We start from the raw sequence: 26,689 nt of genomic DNA, 5'->3' as shown, positions 1-26,689 counted from the left end.
AGGGTGAAATCGATGAATACTGAAAAGAATGGACAAGTAGATATTTTTCATTACTTAATTGCTAATTAATTGATAACTGAGAATTAATTAACAAATAATAATAATTAACAAAAACAGAGAAAAGGAAGATTCTGATTTTACTGAATAGTTCAAAACTGCCAAAAACCACGCTCCGCCCGTAATGTACGCATTTCCGCACCAGTGATTCAAAATCCAAAAGCAATCGCAGAAAACAGGATCGAAATATACATACACGTATCAGAGAATCATACTTATAGCAAGTCATTCAAATGGTGCAGCCGCAGAAGACGAAGAAGAAGCAGAGGAAGGAGACTAGAGCGACGGATTCCACGGCGGAGACGACAGACCACACGACGTCGTCGATGTCGGGGAGGCTGATGCGCGTGGCCCACCTGGCGGGCTCGATGGCGCTGAGAGTGAGGATGGCGCTCCAGCTGGGCGGCGTGACATAGGAGGCGAAGAGGCGAGGCCACCGGAACAAGGAGGTGGGCAGGGAGAAGCTGGCGTCGATCCACCGGAAAGCAGACGTCGCCGCCCACCAGGACATGGCTGGGATTGGAATGATTTTTGTCTGAATGGGAAATCTCTCTCTCCTTATAAAAAAGGGGGAAGATTGGAGTGATCTGGGCCGTCCATTCCGCTCGTTGGATTCGAGGACATGTTCCGCAGTTGTGGCGTGCCGGATCACGTTGTTTTAATGTTATCGTTCGGTCCCTCTCCGTGATTAAATATCTTTTTATTTTTTTACGAATATTTATTATCATTGAAAATGATCATTTTGATACTTATAATTATTCTTAGACACAAATTGATATTTTTATAATCAAAAAGTTAGACGTCAATTTTTACTTTCCATATAGCATTATTGAATGTCTTTTATTTTATCTTTAGTTGATCAAAATTTTGACCAATATAGGTCTTTTGTTAAACGGTATAAATTCATAAGACATGTTTATTTGATTCACAGTAATTTTTTTGACATAAATCTAACATTTTTATGGTATGTTTGAATATGTATCACGAATTAAAATTGACCTGTAAATTAAACTATCTCATTTGATTTTTGTGAATTTTGAAATATTATATTTGAAATCATAACTGTCATACAAATTAAGACATTATATTTTTATTGTTACCACTAATTATAGCTTTTGATAAATTAACAAGAGTTCCAGCTTATATAATTTTTCGATTTTTTTTTAATATTTGTTTGATATTTGTCAAGAATCGATATTTGACGGTATAAGTTAAAAGAAAAAATTAAATATCTACAAGTAATGTATACAAAATAAATTTTGGATTAAGTCATTTTGATAAATGTAACCCAGAAATGCGAACTAAAGGAGTGAGATATGATGAGACAAACTTTTATAAGACGATTTTACGGGTCAATTTAGTGAAACGAGTTTTCGATTTGATCCGACACATGAAAAAATATGATTTTTTTTATTTTAAATATGAATCTGATTGATCTATTTCTCATGTATAAATTCACGAGACTTATCACCTACTCAGGATGGGGGAAGGAAAAGGGTAATGCTACATGTACATAACATAGAGGGTTACACGTTGAGTTACACAATGCATTTAAAAATCCTCAAAATTTAAAGAGGCAACTCAATAGATTTTAGAGATCCATCCCGAATTTTTTTAAAAAAATAAGTAAAGATTACATTTTAAAAAATGAAAATTTTGAACGCCACGATGATATAATAAATGAGAATATATGATTTGACGAATAAAACGAAGAGTTAAGGGTATTAATCTCTGGCTTAAAACGAGCTTAGTAATTAGTGAAGGCATTCAGTGCCAAATGGCATGTTTCACTTAGCCATCCAGTCTTTGAAAGTTACATATGTATTTAATGAGATGTAACACTATTGTAATTTTGAAATGAAAAATAAATCCGAAACAAAAGGAGATATAAACAAGTGTTGCCGACAAAATATTATTCATAAATACCTTTTGGTTGGAATTTAAATTATTTTAAATTAAATTATAGTTCTAGAAAATTTAAGAAGACATCTCAATGATTCATTTGGACTATTTTTTTATATATATGATATAGACATTTCAAAAATATTAAAATTTATTTATAAGATGTTTACTGTATGTATATGGTGAATAATGATAATGATAAAAATATATATTTTTTGTAACTTAAATTTGGATTAATTGTCTTATGTGCATTGAATGATATGACAAGTTTGGACACTTTCGCATCAAAACTTATATTGTTTGGTGTTTAGCCCTTTCCCACCAAATTCCTTCCCAACATTTCAAAAGTTCTGATGGTAAATTGGCTCGCATGCAAGAGGCGGCAAGTATTACGTAAATTGGCTCTATACAGATTTTGCCCGAGGGCTTACAACTACAACTCATTTGTCCTAATTGAAGTTTCAGAAATTCGACATCCAATTATAATAATTTTTTTCTCAGCTTAAAAAAATAATGTTGTTGTGAAAGGAAAAAAAAAATTGATCGGAATATGATATTTTTCTAAATAAAGTTCATTATAAACTACAAGTCCTACCACAAATAAAACATTAAATTTAATTGTCAAATTTTAAAAGTCCATTACTTTAAAAAATTGAAGTTCGTTTTTCCCTTTTTTAAGAACAAATCCATTTTTAACCAAGGTTCTAAAAAACATGAAGCACGTCGAAGCGTGAAGGTCTAGTTTAAAACTTTTCAAGCTTAAGCGATCTTAAAACGAGCTTAAACGTGAAAAAATATTTTTAATTTTTGATATAATTTTAATTATTTTAAGACAAATATTAAAGAAAATGTTAGATTAACCATCAATATATGATTTAATAGATAATTCAAGTTTTAAACTATAAATATACATATTTATAAAAATATTTTCATTTTAAAAAACAAATGAAATCTTTCGTTCTAAAAAGCGGTCGCTTAATCGAGTTCAAGCGTATTAAAGCTTAAGTTAGATTAAGCGTCGCTTAAGCGAGCTTTTTAAAACACTGTTTTTAACTATACCAAACTGCTCTTACATTTTGAAGTTTAAACACATAGAATGCTATAAAATAAATCTATTGGCCACGAAAGATAATTCTTAGATTCTATTTAAGTAAATAAAAAGTTTATAGCGTAATAGTTTTTAGAAAATACACACACATATATATTTTTTTGACAGTTAATTCAAAATTATTCAATTATTATTATTTTTATTTTACTAAAAAAATATTCGTGAGACGATTTCATAAAAATTTAAATTTTAATATTGCTGAAATGACTATTTAGATGGAGACTTTTCCGTCATAGTATCGTCTCCAATGATAAATCAAAAGAGTTAATCCATTAATAAAAGAAGTATCCACCAATTCAAAATAAGGAACGAAATAATGCAAAAAACCAAGGCTATCGCAGGATATAATATGAAGTGAATAGTGCCATTATATGAGAATTCACCAACGTGCCATATAAGAATTCTTGTCGATGATTTCCATAAAAAGTGGAAGATCCGTGATACAAATTATATATGGTACCTCGAGGAATCAAGAAACCAAAATGGTACAAATCAGAGCTGAAGGAACGGTACTGTACAATTAACTGAACAGTTGCGTTTGTTGATAGAGTTCTTTCGGGTCTGAAACGAACAGAGATGTCTGTTCATGACATCCTTTCGTGGTTTGGTAATTTTTTATGATTCAAACGAATGGATATCATCAAATTAACGTGTCCTGATATGAATCTTCGTGAACATGAAAAGCAAACACGAACTTGATGTAGTCGCTCCCACTAAAAAAAATATAGCACTATGCGTTGTCGTACTAGGAGCTCGCTCACATACTCAAAAGTGGATATAGGTGACTTGATCACGAATATACGTGTTCAACCATCCACTAACAGGATATTGTGAAAACTCTTCTATATGATATTACAAGGATATACAAGCTGAATATGATCACGCCTGAAGCATAATAACGTGACATAATATAAGCAGATAAAATCATGTCATATAAGTAATGCAATACATAATACATGCATACTCATTCAGGGTATCTCGAACAATACTTTCGTATCTTAATTCTACTAGGCAAGCTACATGTAGCAACCCACACCGTGATCACCTACTAATCAAAAGCTTAACATGTATTTAACTTAAACAAATAAATCATAAAAAATAAAAGCGAAAATATTAAGCAACAATTAAAATATTGTTTACAACCATATCGAAAAAACCAGTGTATTAACCCAAATACAACAGAAACAAAAGCCTAGACAATAACCCTGCTGGCCCTCCATCGTCTAAGCTCTCCTGGAACCACTTGCCTCATCCAGCCGCAGACCTGCCCCATGGAATAGGGTGTTCAGATACAACAAAGTACGGGACGTGAGCATGATAAGCTCAGTACGAGAGTATGAGTATACGGTGTTATGTGTGCATGAATGCAAATGAACTGGGTACCAAGACTCTCAGGTCAAGAAACAAGCTCAAAGACCGGGCCCAGGGTATATAGAACGCCGCGCCGTCGCCTCCGGAGGTGACTCATATACCCAGTGGATATTGGTGACCTGATACTAGTACATGTGTCCAACCATAAAGGTGATCTGACACAAGACTTAAGTATCCAACCATCCACAACTCGTAGGGTGAGCGCCCTACTACAGAATACCTCTAAGGTAAAAGCTCAATATGCTCATGTATGCAACATAAAGTCATGACATGTTGTATATGTAAAGTCATATAAAGCATGCAATCACATAATCCATGTAAACACATAATACATGCATACTCAATCTGGATATCTCGAATAATACTTCCGTACCTTATACACTAGGCAAGCTAGACCAGCTCTATGTTCAAGCCTACAGTTAGCACTACAATGCAAAGTACTCATGCATTACCACTTTATTCTAAAAGCCTTAACTATGCTACAGCATACTCCCTATTTACTATAAGGAGCCAGAGCTATACCTGCGTCCGTCGTCAGCCAACTGATAAAGATTGCCCCAGAACTTGGGCACCTCCCCGCAGCACTCTGGAAGCACCTAGCCAACCTCCGGACCAAGCCTAGGAAGGCTGGAAACCATCTAAAACACCTAGAATAAACCTAAAATGAGAGGGAAAGAATGATTTGGGGTGAAAAATGAGGCCATCGAAACCCCTATTTATAGAGCACAATCGGAAGCTCCGATTGTGCCATCGGAAGCTCCGATTTGTGCATGGAATCCACGTTGCAACTGGTTGAGATCAGAAGCTCCGATGTGTTGCATGCAGCTACGTGTACAATTCTCATTGCCACGTCTTCAGACAGTACATCGGAAGCTCCGTTGCTGCATCAGAACTTCCGTTCGTACCTGACCGGCTAAATCGGTTTAATAAAAATCTACTGGCAAGACACCAGGTCAAGTAATAGTAAAGTGGACTGAGAGTCCAAGTATCGATCCCACAGGGACTGTTGTCAATTCTCAAGATTTAATTATTTTACTTAATCTAGACAAAATAATAGAAAATATTTTGAATTAAATAAAATAAAAATATAAAATAAAAACTGCTTAAGAAATACGAATAAAAATAACTAAAGATAAAAATAATTGAAATAAAGACAACCAAGACACACGTAGGTACCGAACAAATCTTGTAACATGTAGTCGATTTAGGACTCAGATTTAATCTTAATTCACGGGAATTCTCCTAATTTGTTCAAAGGACTATTTCTAGAACAATCAAACCTATTCAAATATTGATGAACTAATCTTTCGTAATTCTAATCAAATTTGAATGCATTAAATATTTGTGAAAATTCAGTTTACACCCAAACCGCACACTGAAAACGAATTCTATTCTAGTCGATTTTACAATATGTTAATTATCAGAGTGATCAAAATCAATACCTCCTCTGTCGACTTGAAATCGATTAACATGCAACCAAACAGTTGATCAGACTATTCACAAGATAAATATAAATCTAACAATCAATAAAATAAAATCAACTCTGAAAAATCCCAAACAAACATCCAAGTTTTCTACATGAATTTGTTCGGCCCAATCACGCCGTCTTGGTTGAAAATAAACTACTCAATAATTAAAAATAATAATTCAAAAATAAAAATAAAAAGAAGAAAAGAAAAGAGAAATCTTCTCTTCCAAGCCTTGTAGCCGCCTCCTCTTGCGTTGTCTGCGCTCTGGAGCTTTCGAACCCTAAAAAATATGTTATATCTTCTATATATATGGTCCGGAACGCCTACCAGTTAATTTCCTCTCAAAACAAGGATTTTTCGGAACACATATGACCCCCGAACATGCGCGCGCGAGCGGCATAGGCCTCGCGCGCGCGCAACATATAAAAACAGAGGCCTGGACACGAAACTCGCGCGCGCGCGAGCATGATTCTCGCGTGCGCGCAGTACAAAAATTTTGCACTGAGCGACGATTTTCAAAAATTCATATCTCAAGATCTAGCCGTCGGATTGAGCTGAAATTTGGACAGAAGCTTCCAAACATCTTGAATTTAATCTGAACGGTGGAGATTGGATTTGGAGCTCTCTAAAATTAAATTTGATTTTTTGAACAAAGCTGGTCCGTAATTCACTCTTCAAAAATATATTTTCCTACAAAATTAACCCAAGGAGTGAAATACACACACATGCACTAAAACACATAAAAACACATAAAAATAATATGAATTCACACAAAATAGACATAAATCTATCATGAACTAATGCATACAAAATGCACTTATCAACACCTCATACTTAAACCTTGCTCGCCTCGAGCAAGACATGAAAAAACAACATGCAAACAAAAACATAAGTGAGGAAGATTTATAAATGTGCAAAGCCTCCGAGAAGTTCAATCACAAAACCAAAAACACAAACATGCTCTCAACTTTTCATAATACACTTTCGGTTTAACGTGAACGTGTGTGTGTGAAATGTCATTCCAGTTTCATGCAACTTAGACCGAATTCGTCTCAAATCTGCTTAGCGACCTGTGACAAATTAGTGCAAGTTTCACTTTTCAAGTGCACATTCCTTCCAACGACCTCTAGACAAACCTACCTCCCTTGAGATAATAAATTACACACCTCCGGATTTTGCACCCGGTATTGCTTTAGCCCCAATAATTACCCGCTGACTTAGCTATAACTGGCTAGGATACGAAAAATCATTCTATTTTTTCTTTCTAATCTCCTCGTCTATAGCCCGGATGGAGCATCAATACCATTTAATCCGCATACTTAGCCTTAAATTTAATCTTTTTTTTTTTTAGGATTTTAATCCTTTCAAGGCCCGGATGAAATTGAATAATTTTTTTTTCCTCTAGGTGCGCCCAAGATCATAAGTGTAAACTAGAGCCTCATCAAAATTCATAGAACACAATCAAGATCCACAAACCACCTATTGTCGTGCAATGGTCAAACAGATAAAAACTTCATCAAATCTTTCGCTACAATTCACTGGTCTAACATTAGTGCTTAAAAATATTCATGGTTCAACCTACAGTTTCTCATGTCCAGTCAAGAGCAAAATTTTTCAAAATTTTTTTTTTCAAATAAACTTCATCATCATTGGCTACCATAACTCATCCTACTCATGCAAGACAACACAAACGAACTTAAACAAACAATATGAAAATAAACACGAAACATGACAGATGCAACACAAACAATGCAAATAAACTATTCTAACCCCCCCCCCCCATACTTATCCAAAGCATTGCCCTCAATGCTTCAAAACAATGAACAGAATGCATAACAAACACACAAATGCAAAGACAAACCAAAAACACAATGAGAACAAAAATAACACTCCCCTGGTTTTCGATTCATCCTCTTCCTTCTTGACAGTATCAGCTGGGACAGAAGCAACAAACTGTGTATATCGGCAGGCTCGGCAAACTGGAATGGGAAAGAAGTAAAAATTAAATAAAAAAAACCAAGAATAAAATAAAAAACAAGGGAAAGAACTCTGGGTTGCCTCCCAGTAAGCGCTAAGTTTATAGTCTACAGCCCGACTATGCAGAAGCAACCATCAAAGAGCGGCTGCCGCCCATAGTAAGAATCATACGACTCTACGTATGGGTCTTGATTTCCTTCGCCCTCAAGCTTGGCGTGATATATGCATGGGAAGCTCGTCGGTCCAATAACACTCAGTCGGAACTGATCAGTTCGAAAGGAGACTCAGATTGCAGGCTGAAGCTCATGGAGGATGGAATATTTTGGAGGTGGCGTCAATGGCAAGAAATAATCTTCTAACGGTGCATATGAAATGACCATTGACGAGGTAAAATCTGTAGCCTTGTATGTTTCTTCCTCCTCCAAGCCCACTATTGGCTCTTCTTCACAAGAAAATTCCTCAAAAATTATTTCTTCATGCGCTGGCTCAGTTAGTTCACTCTCTTGGCAGATCTCAAAAATTGGTTCTCTAAGAAGTGCAATCTGTTCATCCAAAAGACTCCAAAACTTGATACGACTTTCTAAGAATTGATTTGTCTCTGTCTGTTGCCGCAAAATATTCTCCAACTGAGCCACATGATCCTCAAAATACCCTACACACTCTTCTTGATGCTCCGGTGGTTGGTTCGAAAAATTTTCAGAGTCGATATCTGGAGGATATTGGTGACTTCAACCCTGCAGTGAAGGATCACAATGCCAATGGTAGTCAAAATCTGCCATATCATTTAACAAGTGCATCGCACTGTTTTCATATCTGCTGAACAAGTGACTGCCAGTGGCCAAAGCTCCAGAATCTACCCAACTTCTTGTAATCTCATCCAAACCACCATAAAAAATTTGAACTAAAGTGTAGTTCGAAAAATCATGACATCTAAACCTGTTAGCCAAATCATTGAATCTCCCCCAAGCAGCATGGAAAGGCTCCGAGTATTGTTGGCCAAACCTTGTGAACACCTGTCGATGATCCATCTCCAAGTACCTCACAAGTAAAAAAAAAATAATTAATAATTAAAAATAAAAAAATAATGCAAGAAAAAAAAAATGTCTAGTTTCAAGCAAATAATCTATCCTAATATTAACTAAACAATCCCCAGCAACGGCGCCAAAAACTTGACCGGCTAAATCGGTTTGATAAAAATCTACTGGCAAGAGCACCAGGTCAAATAATAGTAAAGTGGACTGAGAGTCCAAGTATCGATCCCATAGGGACTGTTGTCAATTCTCAAGATTTAATTATTTTACTTAATCTAGACAAAATAATAGAAAATATTTTGAATTAAATAAAATAAGAATATAAAATAAAAACTGCTTAAGAAATACGAATAAAAATAACTAAAGATAAAAATAATTAAAATAAAGACAACCAAGACACACGTAGGTACCGAACAAATCTTGTAACATGTAATCGATTCAGGACTCAGATTTAATCTTAATTCACGGAAATTCTCCTAATTTGTTCAAAGGACTATTTCTAGAACAATCAAACCTATTCAAATATTGATGAATTAATCTTTCGTAATTCTAATCAAATTTGAATGCATTAAATATTTGTGAAAATTCAGTTTACACCCAAACCGCACACTGAAACCGAATTCTATTTCTAGTCGATTTTACAATATGTTAATTATCAGAGTGATCAAAATCAATACCTCCTCTGTCGACTTGGAATCGATTAACATGCAAGCAAACAGTTGATCAGACTATTCACAAGATAAATATAAATCTAACAATAAATAAAATAAAATCAACTCTGAAAAATCCCAAACAAACATCCAAGTTTTCTACATGAATTTGTTCGGCCCAATCATGTCGTCTTGGTTGAAAATAAACTACTCAATAATTAAAAATAATAATTCAAAAATAAAAATAAGAAGAAGAAAAGAAAAGAGAAATCTTCTCTTCCAAGCCTTGTAGCCGCCTTCTCTTGCGTTGTCTGCGCTCTGGAGCTTCCGAACCCTCAAAAATATGTTATATCTTCTATATATATGGTCCGGAACGCCTACCAGTTAATTTTCTCTCAAAACAAGGATTTTTCGGAACACATATGACCCCCGAACATGCGCGCGCGCGTGGCATAGGCCTCGCGCGCGCGGAACACATAAAAACAGAGGCCTGGACATAAAACTCGCGCGCGCGAGCTTGATTATCGCGCGCGCAGTACAAAAATTCTGCACCGAGCGATAATTTTCAAAAATTCATATCTCAAGATCTAGCCGTCGGATTGAGATGAAATTTGGACAAAAGCTTTCAAACATCTTGAACTTTAATCGGAACGATGAAGATTGGATTTGGAGCTATTTAAAATTAAATTTGATTTTTTGAACAAAGCTGGTCCGTAATTCACTCTTCAAAAATATATTTTCCTACAAAATTAATCCAAGGAGCGAAACACACACACATGCACTAAAACACATAAAAACACATAAAAATAATATAAATTCACAAAAAATAGACATAAATCTATCATGAACTAATGCATACAAAATGCACTTATCAGTACCGGCAGCTCCGATCTGCACAACGGTGGCTCCGAAGTGAACACCCTTTTCTTTACTGTTTTTGGACCCCCGGGACCTACCCTACCATTTTTGGACGTTCTGGATATGATTTTCCAATTATTTTTACCAAATAAGGACTCCTTAAATATGTTTTGACATTTTTAAAATTATATGTCATTTTCTTACATGTTTAAAATCACTTAATCTTGTAAAATGGAATCGGGCTACTACATTCTCCACCTACTTAAGATATTTCGTCCTCTAACAATCTTAAGTACTGAATACAGTAAAATACTGAATAAACATCTTTTATTTATACTGATTCATTTTAAAAGTTACCATCTGAAAATACAACAATTAAAACAACTCTGGATAATCCGTACGCATACGACTCTCAAGTTCCCAAGTGGCCTCCTTAGTGTCTCGGCGCTGCCACTGACTAGAACAAGAGAAATGGTTTTGTTGTGTAATACCTTATCCGTATGACCTATGACACGCAAAGTTCTCTCTAAATATGTCAAATCCGTATCCAACTGTACTTCAGATGGCTGTAAAATATGAGACTCATCTGCCACATACCATCGTAACGGTGAAACATGAAACACGTCATGGATACTTGACAAATACGGCGGTAAAGCCAACCTGTAAGCCAGATCTCCAACATTTTCCAGTATTTCAAATGGACCAATGAACCTAGGAGATAGCTTACCTTTGAGACCGAATCTCAAAATCCTGCGAAATGGTGAGACTTTCAGGAATACTTTCTCACCCACCTCAAACTGCAAGGGTCTTCTCTTCACATTCACATAGCTAGCCTGTCGGTCTTGCACAATCTTAATTCTCTTCTTGATTTGTCCAACAATATCAATAGCCTTCTGGACTAACTCTGGTCCCTCAACCTGTCGCTCCCCCAATTCCTCTCAGAACAGTGGAGTACGACACCGTCGCCCGTACAATGCCTCAAACGGAGCCATCCCAATACTTCGATGGTAACTGTTGTTGTATGCAAACTCAATCAATGACAACTGATCTTGCCAAGCTGGACCAAAATCCATAGAACATGCTCGCAACATGTCTTCAAGAGTACGAATCGTGCGCTCTAACTGTCCGTCAGTCTCTGGGTGATAATAGGGGTGGCAAATTTCACATAAATCCCGACCCGTCCCAATTTTCAATCCGTTTTCGTCCCGAATTTTTCCCGTCCCGAATTTTTTCCGACCCGTCCCGACCCGATCAATTTCGGGATTGGGATCGGGATATGCAACTCTTCCCGACGGGATTTCCAACCCGACCCGAATATAAAAATAATAGTTTTTTAAAAATGTTTTTTAATTAACAAATAATTTTTTTAATTTTATGTTTTAATATTAATGTTTTATAATCATATACCATATAATTTTTTTAATATTAACAGTGAGTTATAAATTTTTATTTTGTTTTTTTATTATTATGAATAATTTTATGTTTTTTTATTAATCAAGTAGTTGTTTTAGTTTATTTGTAATGTACTAAAAAGATGTTTTAGTTTTTTAATGGTTATATACAAAGAAATTTTAATTTATTTGTAATGTATTAAGAAATTGTTTGATTTTCTTCATAATTTTTTTTAAAAAATATTTTCATAGAATTTTTTTTAAAAAAAATATTATTCGGGATTACCCTCTCCCAACCCGACGGGATCCCGAATGTTCGGGATCGGGTCCCGAAACTTCTCGGGTGCGGGATCGGAAGAAAAAAAATATCACAATTCCTATCGGGACAGGAATCGGGAAAGGGGGTTACGGGACGGGTCCCGACCCGATTCCACCCCTAGGTGATAAGCTGTACTCAAACTAAGAGTAGTACCCATAGCGCGCTGAAGACTCCCTCAAAACCTAGAAGTAAACCTGGGTTCTCGATCACTGACAATGCTCACAGGCACTCCGTGCAATCGAACAATCTCCTGGATATACAAACGTGTCATCCTGTCAAAACTGTAGTCCCGGTTATAAGGAATGAAATGTGCTGACTTGGTGAGTCGGTCCACCACAACCCAAATAGCATCACAATTCCTCGAGCTCACCGATAAATGGGTCACGAAGCCCATCACGATCAATTCCCATTTCCACTCAGGAATAGGTAAACTGTGAAGTAACCCTCCAGGTCGTCGGTGTTCTGCCTTGACCTGTTGACACACCAAACATCTCGAAACATACTGATACACACTCCTCTTCATTCCTTTCCACAAGAACCTAGTACGCAAATCCTTGTACATCTTGTTGCTTCCCGGATAAATACTCAACTTAGAACGATGAGCCTGGGATAAAATATCCTCCCTTAGAGTATCATCCTCGGGAATAACAATACGGCCTGATAAACAGAGAAAACCATCTGACTGATAATGAAATTCAGACGAACTATCATCCTTGGATAAACGAGCCAAACGTTGGGTCTTCGGATCAGCCATCTGAGCATCTCTAATCCGAGAATACAAAGCTGGCTCAGATAAGATTGGAAACATCTGGATATTCTGCATACCTTTCTTATGCTTGAAGGTATACCCTGAAGAACAACAATCTTCAATTGCACTTGCCACAGAACAAATTTGAAGTGTAGACACTATAACCTTGCGACTCAAGGCATCAGCAGTGAGATTAGCAGCTCCTGGATGATACTTGATTTCACAATCATAATCCTTAAGCAAATCCATCCAACGTCTCTGTCTCATGTTCAACTGTGCCTGAGTGAACAAATATTTGAGACTCTTATGGTCAGTGAAGATCTCAAATCTCTTGCCATAGAGATAATGACACCAAATCTTCAACGCAAAAACAATAGCTGCTAACTCAAGATCATGCACTGGGTAGTTATTCTCGTGAACTTTCAATTGTCTAGAGGCGTATGCAATCACATTCCCGTTTTGAGTCAGGACACAACCCAGTCCCTGAAGATAAGCATCAGTGTATAGCACATACCCTCCAGATCCAGACAGTAAAGCCAACATAGGTGCAAAAGTTAACCGTCTACGAAGCTCACAGAAATTCTCTTCACATTCTGAAGACCACTCAAAATTCACTCCCTTCCGAGTAAGTTGTGCCAGGGGTCGAGCCAGCTGCGAGAAATTCGCTATAAATCGACGATAATATCCTGCTAGATCTAGAAAACTGAGGATCTCAACTACCGTCTTTAGACGCGACCAATTCATTACAGCCTCAATCTTGCTCGGATCCACAGAAACTCCATCCCTGGATATAAGAAATACCACCCGATCTAGTCAGAACTCACACTTACTCATCTTAGCGTACAACTGACTATTCCTCAGAGTCTGCAACACCAGCCTCAAATGGTAAGCATGCTCATTCACATCATGTGAATACACCAAGATATCATCAATAAATACAACAACGAACGTGTCCAGAAATTCCCGGAATACTCGATTCATCAGATCCATGAATACAGCCGACGTATTAGTCAACCCAAATGGCATTACTAAGAACTCATATTGCCCGTACCTGGTTCTAAATGCAGTCTTGGCTATATCTTGATCTCGGACTAGCATGTAGTGACCTTTACCTGGATCACCTACTAAACAGAATTTAGAAATGCAATTAACTTAATTAAATAGATATCAGAATAATCTTGCAGAAACCATAAACAAATACAATCCCAAGAAAAGAAATCTGTAATTTATCCGAATATTATACAACCAAAACAACAGAAATAAAAACCTAGACGAAGCTCCAGCTGGCCAACCACTGACTAGCCCCTCTTGGATCCACCCGCCTCGTCCAATCGCAAACCTGCCCCATGGAATAGGGTGTCCAGAACACAGAGTACGAGACGTGAGCATAAAACGCACAGTAAGAGAGTATGAGTATACATGCATGCAAAGTGAACTCCCTATAAACTCGAGGTCAAGGATCAGATAACAGAGACAGACAGGGCCCTGGTATGTAGCACGTTGTGCCGTCGCTTCAGGAGGTGGCTCCCATACCGAAATACAAATGGATATGCCGGACCCAAATTGATGGATGTCCAACCACTAACAGGATAGGGAAAAAACCCTACTAACAGACATCTCGAAGGAAATAGCTCAGTATGCAAATGAACGCAGCATAAATCAATGACATATAAACCATGCAGTCACATAATACATGCATATTCAGTCAGGATATCTCGAACAGCACTTTCGTACCTCAAATCAGTGCAAGCTCTACCAACTCTAGGTCCACGCCTATAGTCTGCTCTACACTGCCAAATGATACTACTATCATTAAAATGCTCTAAAAGCCTTAACTAAGCTATTGCATACTCCTAAATATTTATAGGAAGCAAAAGCTATACCTTCGTCCGTCGTTAGCCCTTTGATGTCGATGCCTTTAGAACTTGGGCACAACTCCGCTACGACTATCGAACGCCTCGACGACTCCCAGGGGCAAGCCTAGGAAGGCTTGAACAACTCGAATACGACTAGAGTAGAGAGGAAATCCGGAATTGGCAATTGAAAGTGAATTATTGGCCCTCTATTTATAGACAACGATCGGAGCCTCCGATCCTCGATCGGAACGTCTGAACCTCGATCGGAACGTCCGATCCTGCCATCAGAGCTTCCGAAGATCCTGATCTGCCGCATGTCAAAATATCACTTGTTGACTTCGGATAGGGGTGATCGGAGCTTCCGATCCTGATCGGAGCTTCCGATCTTGACACACGTCATGCCTGACGTAATACCATTGGAGTTTCCGATCCTGCATTGGAGCTTTCGATCCTGTTCGAAGCTTCCGAACTCACCTTCGGAGCTTCCGAACTCTTCCCAAGTAATTGTGATTAATTCCTTAATTACTAATTTTGGTTATGGGCTACTACATTCTCCCCCACTTAAGATATTTCGTCCTCAAAATCAGATCTTAAGTACTGAATGTAATACAGAAATCAAAAAAATTCTTTATTCAAATCAAACGTTTACAGAGTTTGCAACTGAATACAACTAAAAGAATGAAATCAAAACAACTCAGGATGGTCTTCACGCATCCTATCTTCAAGTTCCCAAGTATCCTCCTCAGTGCCTCGACGTTGCCACTGAACTAAAACCAGAGGAATGAATTTGTTCCACAAAACCTTATCCTTATAATCCCGGATACGAATAGGTTTCTCAACATAAGTCAAATCCTTGCTCACCTGAACTTCAGACCGCTGCAGAATATGAGATTCATCCGCCACATATCATCGCAACAGAGATACATGGAACACGTCGTGAATACTGGAAAGATGCGGTGGCAAAGCTAGCTGATAAGCCAAATCGCCAATGCTCTCCAAGATCTCAAACGGACCGATAAACCTGGGAGACAACTTGCCCTTAAGGCCAAATCTGAGAATCTTGTGGAAAGGTGACACTCTCAGAAACACTTTCTCCCTGACATCGAATTGCAAAGGCCTACGCTTGGTATTAGCATAGCTGGCCTGACGATCCTGTGCAGTCTTAATCCGTTTCTTGATCTGATCAACAATGTCTATTGCTTGCTGGATAAACTCTGGTCCATCAGCCTGTCTCTCCCCCACTTCTTCCCAGAAGAGTGGAGTACGACAACGTTGCCCGTACAACGCCTCAAAAGGTGCCATTCCAATACTAGTATGATAGCTGTTGTTGTACGCGAACTCGATCAATGGCAAATGATCCTGCCAGGCTGAACCAAAATCCATGACGCACGCTCTAAGCATATCCTCCAAAGTACGGATAGTGCGCTCTGACTGACCATCAGTTTCCGGATGATAGGTAGTGCTCAAACCAAATAGCATCACTAGAAACTCGTAATGCCCATAGCGAGTACGGAATGCAGTCTTGGCTACGTCCTGATCACGGACTCTCAACTGATGATACCCAGATTTCAAGTCAATCTTGGAGTAAACTGACGTGCCCTGCAGCTGATCAAACAAGTCATCAATACGAGGCAACGGATACTTGTTCTTCACAGTGACTCGATTCAGCTGTCGATAGTCAATTCACAGCCGCATCGACCCATCCTTCTTTTTTACAAAAAGAACAGGAGCTCCCCAAGGAGATACACTAGGACGAATGTACCCCTTGTCCAAAAGATCCTGTAGCTGATTCTTCAACTCACGCATCTCTGACGGAGCCAGACGATACGGTGCTCGAGAAATAGGCGAAGTACCTGAAATCAACTCTATGCCAAACTCGACTTCCCTAACAGGAGTAAAACCCGGAATCTCATCAGGAAATACATGTGGAAATTCATCCACAACAGGAATGCTCTCTATCCCAATACTCTCAGTGGACAAATCAACTGCATAGATAAGGTAGCCTTCCCCGCCAGACTTTAGAGCTCGACAGGCTCTCAAAGCTGATACCAAAGGCATCGGGGGTCGCGCTCCCTCACCATAGAAAAACCAGCTTTCGCTCCCTTCCGGATGAAAGCGTACTAATCTCTGATAGCAGTCCACTGAAGCTCGATAGGTAGTCAACATATCTATTCCCAGAATGCAGTCAAAGTCGTCCGTCGCCAGGACCATGAGATCTGCTAACAGAATGTTCCCTTCGAACTTTAAAGGGCAACCCATCACTAGACGCTTAGCCAAAGCAGATTGGCCCGTCGGAGTAGAAACAGACATCACTACGTCTAGTGCAATGCATGGTAACTTATGCCTCTTAACAAAATGTGCAGAAATAAAGGAATGAGATGCACCAGTGTCAATAAGTACAAGAGCAGGTATACCATAAAGCAGAAATTTACCTGCGATGACTTTCTCATTCTCCTCCACTGCCTGATCATGTCTCAGGGCAAACACCTGGCCAGAAGCTCGTGGCCTCAAATGAAAACTCCCAGCAGGCTGTTCCTGCGACCTCTGCTGTACGGTGGCCTGAGAACCAGATCCTGAACCAGAACCAGAACCGCCTCCCCCAGATAGTGGACAATCCCTCCGGATATGACCAGTCTCTCCACAACGGAAACAAGCTCCAGAAGCTCTACGACACTTGTTGGATGGATGGTTCCTCCCACAGTGATCAAACTTGTCCTTCTTACCGAAACGGACAACACCAGCAGAGCCAGAGGAAGAAGAAGTAGATCCAGACTTCTTGAAAGATTGGGCACGGGGACCCAAAGAACTAGCAGGCCTCGACTGAGGGAAAGACCTGTTCCGCCGAATGCTATCCTCCGCCTAGTGACAACGGCTCACCAAACCCTCGTAGGACATGTTGTCGCCAACCGCCACACGGTCATGGATCTCAGGGTTAAGGCCCTGAAGGAACAGATTATACTTCATCCCAAAGCTGTCAGCAATCTTGGGGCAATAGGATAGCATATCAAAGAACTTCTGCTGATACTCATCAATAGACATGGCTCCCTGTCGCAGACTCAGAAGCTCGCCTGCCTTCGACTGACTGAGTTCAGGAGGAAAATACAGCTTCTGAAAAGCTGTGCGGAACTCGGCCCAGGTGGCCACTCCTCTCGCCGCAACAAAAGGTGCAGAAGTAAACCTCCATAACCTGCGCGCACGTCCATCCAGAAAATAACCCAGGGTCTCCATCTTCTGCTCCTCGGTGCATTGGAAAGTCTGAAAAGTCGTCTTCATGTGGTCTAACCAGTTCTCCACATCCTCCGGAGACTCACCTCCAACTAAGGGCTTAGGACCCATAGCTAAGAATCGACGCACAGTGAAATGCTCGTCGTCATGATGACGATGGCGCCGTTCTCGACGACGCTCTCGATCGGCATCGCCCCAACGACCGCCTCCACTTCCGTGGCTACTCTCATCATCGTAGTTTGCCATCTACAAAAATACCTCATGATGAGACTAAATCCCAAGAATACTTTTGCATGCTCTAATACCATAAATGTAGTTACCCTTACCTGGATCACCTACTAAACAGAACTTAGGCATGGAATTAACTTAATTAAACAGATATCAGAATAATATTGTGGAAACCATAAACAAATACAATCCCAAGAAAAGGAATCTGTAATTTATCCGAATATTACAACCAAAACAACAGAAATAAAAACCTAGACTTAGCTTCAGCTGGCCAACCACTGACTAGCCCCTCTTGGATCCACCCGCCTCGTCCAATCGCAAACCTGCCCCATGGAATAGGGTGTCCAGAACACAGAGTACGAGACGTGAGCATAAAACGCTCAGTACGAGAGTATGAGTATACATGCATGCAAAGTAAACTCCCTATAAACTCGAAGTCAAGGATCAGATAACAGAGACAGACCGGGCCCTGGTATGTAGCACGTTGTGCCATCGCTTCAAGAGGTGGCTCCCATACCAAAATACAAGTGGATATTCCGGACCCAAATCAATGGATGTCCAACCACTAACAGGATAGGGAAAAAACCATACTAACAGACATCTCGAAGGAGATAGCTCAGTATGCAAATGAATGCAACATAAATCAATGACATATAAACCATGCAGTCACATAATACATGCATACTCAGTCAGGATATCTCGAACAGTACTTTCATACCTCAAATCAGTGCAAGCTCTACCAACTCTAGGTCCACGCCTATAGTCTGCTCTACACTGCCAAATGATACTACTATCATTAAAGTGCTCTAAAAGCCTTAACTAAGCTATTGCATACTCCTAAATATTTATAGGAAGCAAAAGCTATACCTTCGTCCGTCGTTAGCCCTTTGATGTCGATGCCTCTAGAAATTGGGCACAACTCCGCTACGACTATCGAACGCCTCGACGACTCCAGGGGGCAAGCCTAGGAAGACTTGAACAACTCGAATACGACTAGAGTAGAGAGGAAATCCGAAATTGGCAATTGAAAGTGAATTCTCGGCCCTCTATTTATAGACAACGATCGGAGCCTCCGATCCTCGATCGAAACGTCCGAACCTCGATCGAAACGTCCGATCCTGCCATCAGAGCTTCCGAAGATCCTGATCTGCCGCGTGTCAAAATATCACTTGTTGACTTCGGATAGGGGTGATCGGAGCTTCCGATCCTGATCGGAGCTTCCGATCTTGACACACGTCATGCCTGACGTAATACCATCGGAGTTTCCGATCCTGCATCGGAGCTTCCGATCCTGTTCGGAGCTTCCGAACTCACCTTCGGAGCTTCCGAACTCTTCCCAAGTAATTATGATTAATTCCTTAATTACTGATTTTGGTTACGGGCTACTACAAGCATCTGATGATATCCCGATCTCAAATCAATCTTCGAGTAGACCGAAGTACCCTGCAACTGATCAAACAGATCATCTATACGAGGCAAAGGATATTTATTCTTTATTGTTACCTTGTTCAACTGGCGATAGTCAATGCACAGACGCATAGACCCATCTTTCTTCTTTACGAACAGAACATGCGCTCCCCAAGGATAAACACTAGGACGAATGTAACCCTTGTCCAATAGATCTTGAAGCTGCTGCTTCAACTCACGCATCTCTGACGGAGCCAGACGATACGGTGCTCGAGAAATAGGTGAAGTCCCTGGCATCAGATCTATGCCGAACTCAACTTCACGCACTGGAGGAAATCCTGGAATCTCTTCTGGAAATACATCTGGAAATTCATTCGCAACAGGAATACCTTCAATACCACCACTTCCAGCGAATGTATCAACTGCATATACGAGGTAGCCTTCCGCACCAGATTCCAAAGCTCGACAAGCTTTCAAAGCTGATACCAATGGCATCTGAGGTCGTGCTCCCTCACCGTAAAAGAACCAGCTATCATCGCCAACCGGAAGAAATTTTACCAATCTCTGGTAACAATCCACTGAAGATTGGTATGTAGTTAACACATCAATTTCCAAAATGCAATCAAAATCCTCCATTGCTAATATCATGAGATTCACCATCAAGACATTCCCTTCGAACTCTAAAGGGCAACCCATCACTAGTCGCTTAGCTGACGCAGACTGACCCGTTGGGTAGAAACAACTACCACTGTGTCTAGTGAAATGTATGGCAAATTATATCTCTTAACAAAACGTGCAGATATGAAAGAATGAGATGCACCAGTATCAATGAGTGCAAAAGCAGGTATATCAAATAACAGGAACGTACCCGCTATGACTTTCTCATTCTCTTCCACTGCCTGATCATGCTTAAGGCAAACACTTGACTGGAAGTACGAGGATTTAGATTAGAACCCCCTGTCGACTGTGTAACGACCCACTGTATCAAGACGTGTCTTTTCAGCGTGCTTATGTCCTCACTCACACGCACCCTAAGTAACTTCCCAGGGGGTCACCCATCCTATAATTGTCCCAAGTCAAGCACACTTAACTTTGGAGTTCTTATGTGATGAGCTCCCGAAAAAAAGATGCACCCTTTTGATATGAATAGTACATATGAAATCTTTTAAGCCCTCCTCAATCATGTAGTCACATACCTACACAGTCTCAGAATCCCTCTCATTCCGGAACGGGACCGGTTCATTCATGTCTCCCTCCGCCTAGAAGCCTACCAGGAGCCGCTCATTGTTCGTGCAACCTCTTGGCACTGGCGATCACTCCCTGCCTCTTCAGCCCCGGGCGTCACATGCCCACCAGCTTCCGCTTGGTTCGTCCCCGAACCATACCGTACTAAGAGAGGTCGGCTTTGATACCATTTGTAACGACCCACTGTATCAAGACGTGTCTTTTCAGCGTGCTTATGTCCTCACTCACATGCACCCTGAGTAACTTCCCAGGGGGTCACCCATCCTATAATTGCCCCAAGTCAATCACGCTTAACTTTGGAGTTCTTATGTGATGAGCTCCCGAAAAGAAGATGCACCTTTTTTATATGAATAGTACATATGAAATCTTTTAAGCCCTCCTCAACCATGTAGTCACATACCTACACAGTCTCAGAATCCCTCTCATTCCGGCACGGGATCGGTTCATTCATGTCTCCCTCCGCCTAGAAGCCTACCAGGAGCCGCTCATTGTCCGTGCAACATCTTGGCACCGCGATCACTCCCTGCCTCTTCAGCCCCGGGCGTCATAGACTGTCCCTGTGGTCTCTGCTGTACTGAATCCTAATAACCAGAACCTGAGCCAAAACCATATCCCCCGGCCTGTGGACAATCCTTCTTTAGGTGGCCAATCTTTCCACATCGAAAACATGCCCCAGAAACCTTTCGGCACCTGTTGGCAGAATGATTCCCACCACAATGTCTGCAATGACCCTGATTATTTCTGCCAAAGCGCATAACATCTCCAGATCCAGAAGAAAAAAATATAGAACCAGACTTCTTGAATGACTGAGCACGGGGACCCAAAGAACTCGCGGGTCTAGAGGGAAGGAAGTATCTGTTACGGCGGATGCTGTCTTTTGCCTGGTGACATCGACTCACTAATCCCTCGTAAGTCATGTCATCTCCCACATCAACTAGGTCATGAATCTCCGGATTAAGGTCCTGAAGGAACAGATTATATTTCGTCTCCGTGCTATTTGAAATCTGGGGGAAATAAGGCAGCAACTCAAAGAACTTCAATTGGTACTCTTCAATCGACATCGATCCCTGACGCAAACCCAGCAACTTGCTTGCCTTCGTCTGTCGAAGAGCAGGAGGAAAATACAGCTTATGGAAATCCGTGCGGAACTCATCCCAGGTAGCAACTCCTCGGGCTACAATAAAAGGTGCAGAAGCAGAATCCCACCACTTGCGAGCTCGTCCTTCTACCAGAAAATCAAGAGTCTTCATCCGCTGCTCTTCAGTGCATCGGAACTCCCGAAAACAGACCTCCATACGCCATAGCCAGTTCTCCGCTTCCTCAGGTGACTCACCTCCGACCAAGGGTTTTGGACCCATCTGCATAAACCTATGCATGCTAAAACGCCTGTGATCATCATGGCGATGGTGATGATGGCCCCGACGATTCTCTCGATTGTCCTGATCACCCCAGCGTCCACCTACGCTGTCGTGGCTACTCTCGTCACCATGACCAGCCATCTACACGATGATTAAAAGTTAATCCCAATTCCAACAATCTAGATCCCAAGATTACTATGCATGCTCTGATACCATAAATGTAGTGACCCGCACCGTGATCACCTACTAATCAAAAGCTTAAGCATGCATTTAACTTAAACAAATAAATCATCAGAAATAACAGCGAAAATCTTAAGCAACAATTAAAATATTTTTTACAAACATATCGAATAAACCACTGTATTAACCCAAATACAACATAAACAAAAGCCTAGACAATAACCCTGCTGGTCCTCCATCGCCTAAGCTCTCCTGGAACCACGCGCCTCATCCAGCCGCAGACCTGCCCCATGGAATAGGGTGTCCAGATATAACAAAGTACGGATCGTGAGCATGATAAGCTCAGTACGAGAGTATGATTATATGATGTTATGTGTGCATGTATGCAAATGAACTAGGTATCAAGACTCTCAGGTCAAGAAACAAGCTCAAAAACCGGGCCCAGGATATATAGCACGCTGCACCATCGCCTCAGGAGGTGGCTCATATACCCAGTGGATAATGGTGACATGATACTAGTACATGTGTCCAATCATAAAGGTGACCTGACACAAGACTTAAGTATTCAACCATCCACAACTCGTAGGGTGAGCGCCCTACTATAGGATACCTCTAAGGTAAAAGCTCAATATGCTCATGTATGCAACATACAGTCGTGACATGCTGTATATATAAAGTCATATAAAACATGCAATCACATAATCCATGCAAACACATAATACATGCATACTCAATCTGTATATCTCGAATAATACTTCCGTACCTTATACACTAGGCAAGCTAAACCAGCTCTATGTCCAAGCCTACAGTCAGCACTACAATGCAAAAAAGTACTCATGCATTACCACTTTATTCTAAAAGCCTTAACTATGCTATAGCATACTCCTTATTTACTATAAGGAGCCAGATCTATACCTGCGTCCGTCGTCAGCCCACTGATGAAGATTGCCCCAGAACTTGGACACCTCCCCGCAGCACTCCGGAAGCACCTCGCCAACCTCCGGACCAAGACTAGGAAGGCTGGAAACCACCTAAAACACCTAGAATATACCTAAAAAGAGAGGGAAAGAATTATTTGGGGTGCAAAATGAGGCCCTCGGAACCCCTATTTATAGAGCACAATCGAAAGCTCTGATTGTGCCATCGGAAGCTCCAATTTGTGCATGAAATCCACGTTGCAACTGGTTGAGATCAGAAGCTCCGATGTGTCATCGGAAGCTCCAATGTGTTGCATGCATCTACGTGTACAATTCTCATCGCCACGTCTTCAGACAGTACATCGAAAGCTCCGTTGCTGCATCGGAACTTCCGTTCATATTGGTAGCTCCGATCTGCACAACGGTGGCTCCAAAGTGAACACCCTTTTCTTTATTGTTTTTGGACCCACGGGATCTACCCCACCATTTTCGGACATTCTGGATATGATTTTCCACCTATTTTTACCAAATAAGGACTCCTTAAACATATTTTGACACTTTTAAAATTATATGTCATTTTCTAACATATTTAAAATCACTTAATCTTGAAAAATGGAACCGGGCTACTACACTACATCAGCTTTATTGTCCAATCCTATAATCACAACATTACTAGATCACTAAACAATATCTGAAAGCCTTAATTAAGCTGATAGATACTCCCAAACTATTTATAGGATCTAGGGTATACCTTCGTCTATCGTCAGCCCTTTGATGCCCTTTGATGTCGAATGCCCCGTAACTTGAGCACAACTCTGCTATGACTCTTGGACGCCTCGCTAAGGCCCGACCCTAGCCAAAGGAAGGTTGGAAACCTGGAAGAACTACCAAGAACCGAGATGGGAAAGATGTGAATAAGCAAGGAAAAATATCTCCCGGATGCCCTATTTATTGACCGAGTTCGGAAGCGCCAAACTCCCCTTCGAAAGCTCCGAACTCGCATGCCAGCCACGTTGCAGAAATGCAACGTCGAAAACTCCAAACTCCTCTTCGGAAGCTCCGATCTCCTGCGCGTCCAAACTCCTTGACACATCGATAATGTGCATGGCCTAACTACGATTGGAAGATCCGATCGCACTTTGGACTTTTCGAACCGTTCGTAGCCTCCGAACCCTGAACTATGTTTCCGAAGTGTTCGGACCTTCTGAACTCTCCTTAACCAAAAATCATAAATTTCTCAATTAAATCCAAATTAATTCTTTAATCCATTCTTAATCAATTTAATCTTGTAAAATAGGACCGGGTTACTATTGAAACGACCCAAACTCGAAGGAATTTTTTTTGAATATTACATATATGCATCTATACTTAAAATAGATTTTCATAAAATTTAATGCATAATAAAAATCGATTTCATCTTAAAATTTTAAAAAAACTCGAACAGGTTAAAATTCATGCAAACGACTATAATCTCAAAAGTATGCAAACTGATGAGAAATAGTAAACATGTGTGAAAAATAGCTCAATACATAAAATATCTCATCATAAACTAAATCAACTGAAACATGAGCTGGTGAAGGTCACGGGTGTGCTAGCTCGCCATGGATGCACAAAGATCTTCACCACCAGTCGGGACCACAACCTCCTGAATAACATAAAACTCACTTGCACACCATTTAGATCTAGTGAGTCTAAAGGCCCAGCATGCTCTACCTTTAATAACGAGTACTACTAAATAAAACCACATGCAAGCACATAACGTATATAAAAATAACATGAGGATTCTAATGCATGCATGATCATAAAATCGTATGCATAAACTGCGTCGTAATTTAAATCATAACATAATACGTAACATAATACATAACATAAGCATTAGCATGTCATAAACATAAAAATTATTTTCCTGTGGGTCATATCAGTGAAGTGTGAATATAAACATAAGCGATTGATCAATATATAAACCAACGTACGTGGCGGCGAGATCCACCCAACCTTTGGGGCTTTCCTACGCCTCTTATGCCCCTTCACCCAACCTTTGGGGATCCGTAGGCCCATAAACATGAGTGCCACTTCACCCAACCTTTGGGGATTCGTGGACCCATAAACGTAAGTGCCACAAATCACCTCAACTTCTCAAAAATATTTTCTTTACATGCCCATAATCTTAACATAAAAATACATGCATGAATCAATTTACTTAAAAATATCATTTTACTTAAAATTCTGCCCGTAAATATATATTTAATCTATTTTTCATAAAAATCATACTTATATCAAAATATACATATACATCCATTAAATATATATTTACGGACTATTTTATTTACCACCGGCTAGTTCGATCTGCTGCCCCTTAACTAAATCCCCTAAACTTAGATTCGTCCGATAACACTTAGATTGTCTCATTAACACTTAAACTGACCCAATAATACTTAGACTAGCCCAATCATACTTAAATTGATCCAATTAGACTAAGATTGACCTAATTAAAATACTTAACCTAACTTAGAACTTAGCTCAACCAAATAAAAATAAACAACTTAGGCCCATAAAAAATTTAGCCCAATTAATAAATTAAGTCTAATTAATATCTTAAGCCCAACAAGCTTGGCCCGACAACTTGGACCATTAGACAAACTTGATCCATCAAACAGACTTGGCCCAATAAAATAAACTTAACACTTGGACTCCTAAATAAATTACCCGGCCCGAAATAAAATAACCCGGACCCAGACCCATACATATGACCCTAATTCACTTGACCCGACCCGAACAACCTACTTGCCCGAGCCCTGCCCGAGATGCCCGCTAGGTAGACAACCTTACAACCATTCCACGGTTCACCTAGCCGACACTAGTCAAGCCATCTTAAATCAAAACCCAAAGAAACCTGACCCAGCCATCAAACCATTGAACCACAGCTAAGAACCAGCTATGACAGAAAAATCATTCACAATACATAAAAACATAAATAATGAATGAGTTAAAATTTGAGCTATCATATCCACATACAAATGCAGCAACACAATTTAATCATCACAACAATGAATATACTGATCTAAATGGTGTGAGAAAGGAAGGGTATAACATGCCTTTGCGTTTAATACGCACGAAAAAATCATACGGTTGCGGTTGCGGTTGCGGTTGCGGTTGCGGTTGCGAGAATCTCGGATGATTAATGGAGCAAGACACTTCGAACTTTCGGGCTAGTATATCATGAAGTTCTCGACTAAGCACCTTCTCTTCACCTTGTAATATTATCATATAAGCTGCCAGAGAACTCACCTATCGAGTCGGCGTACATCACTACTATGGAGTTTGTGGCTGTTCTCATGCATGGTCCCTTGCACTGATGCTTCGGTGATTGCAGCCGTTGTTGGACTGATAAG

General features: G+C 40.0%; 1 protein-coding gene across 1 annotated transcript; it reads right to left on the bottom strand.

Moving 5' to 3' along the window:
• Positions 1-286: 286 nt before the first annotated feature.
• Positions 287-20,233, bottom strand: LOC140878776 (uncharacterized). Its single transcript, XM_073282395.1, has 4 exons — positions 19,863-20,233; positions 13,234-13,665; positions 10,915-11,083; positions 287-592 (listed from the first exon to the last, which is right to left on the bottom strand). Exons 1-4 carry the CDS (start codon positions 20,231-20,233, stop codon positions 287-289), a joined length of 1,278 nt encoding a protein of 425 aa, XP_073138496.1.
• Positions 20,234-26,689: the final 6,456 nt, after the last annotated feature.

Source organism: Henckelia pumila, chromosome 2 (assembly GCF_033568475.1).
Source record: "Henckelia pumila isolate YLH828 chromosome 2, ASM3356847v2, whole genome shotgun sequence".
In the NCBI taxonomy this organism is placed as follows: domain Eukaryota; kingdom Viridiplantae; phylum Streptophyta; class Magnoliopsida; order Lamiales; family Gesneriaceae; genus Henckelia; species Henckelia pumila.
The sequence above is the reverse complement of the archived record's forward strand: the minus strand, read 5'-3'. Positions and strand labels throughout refer to the sequence as shown.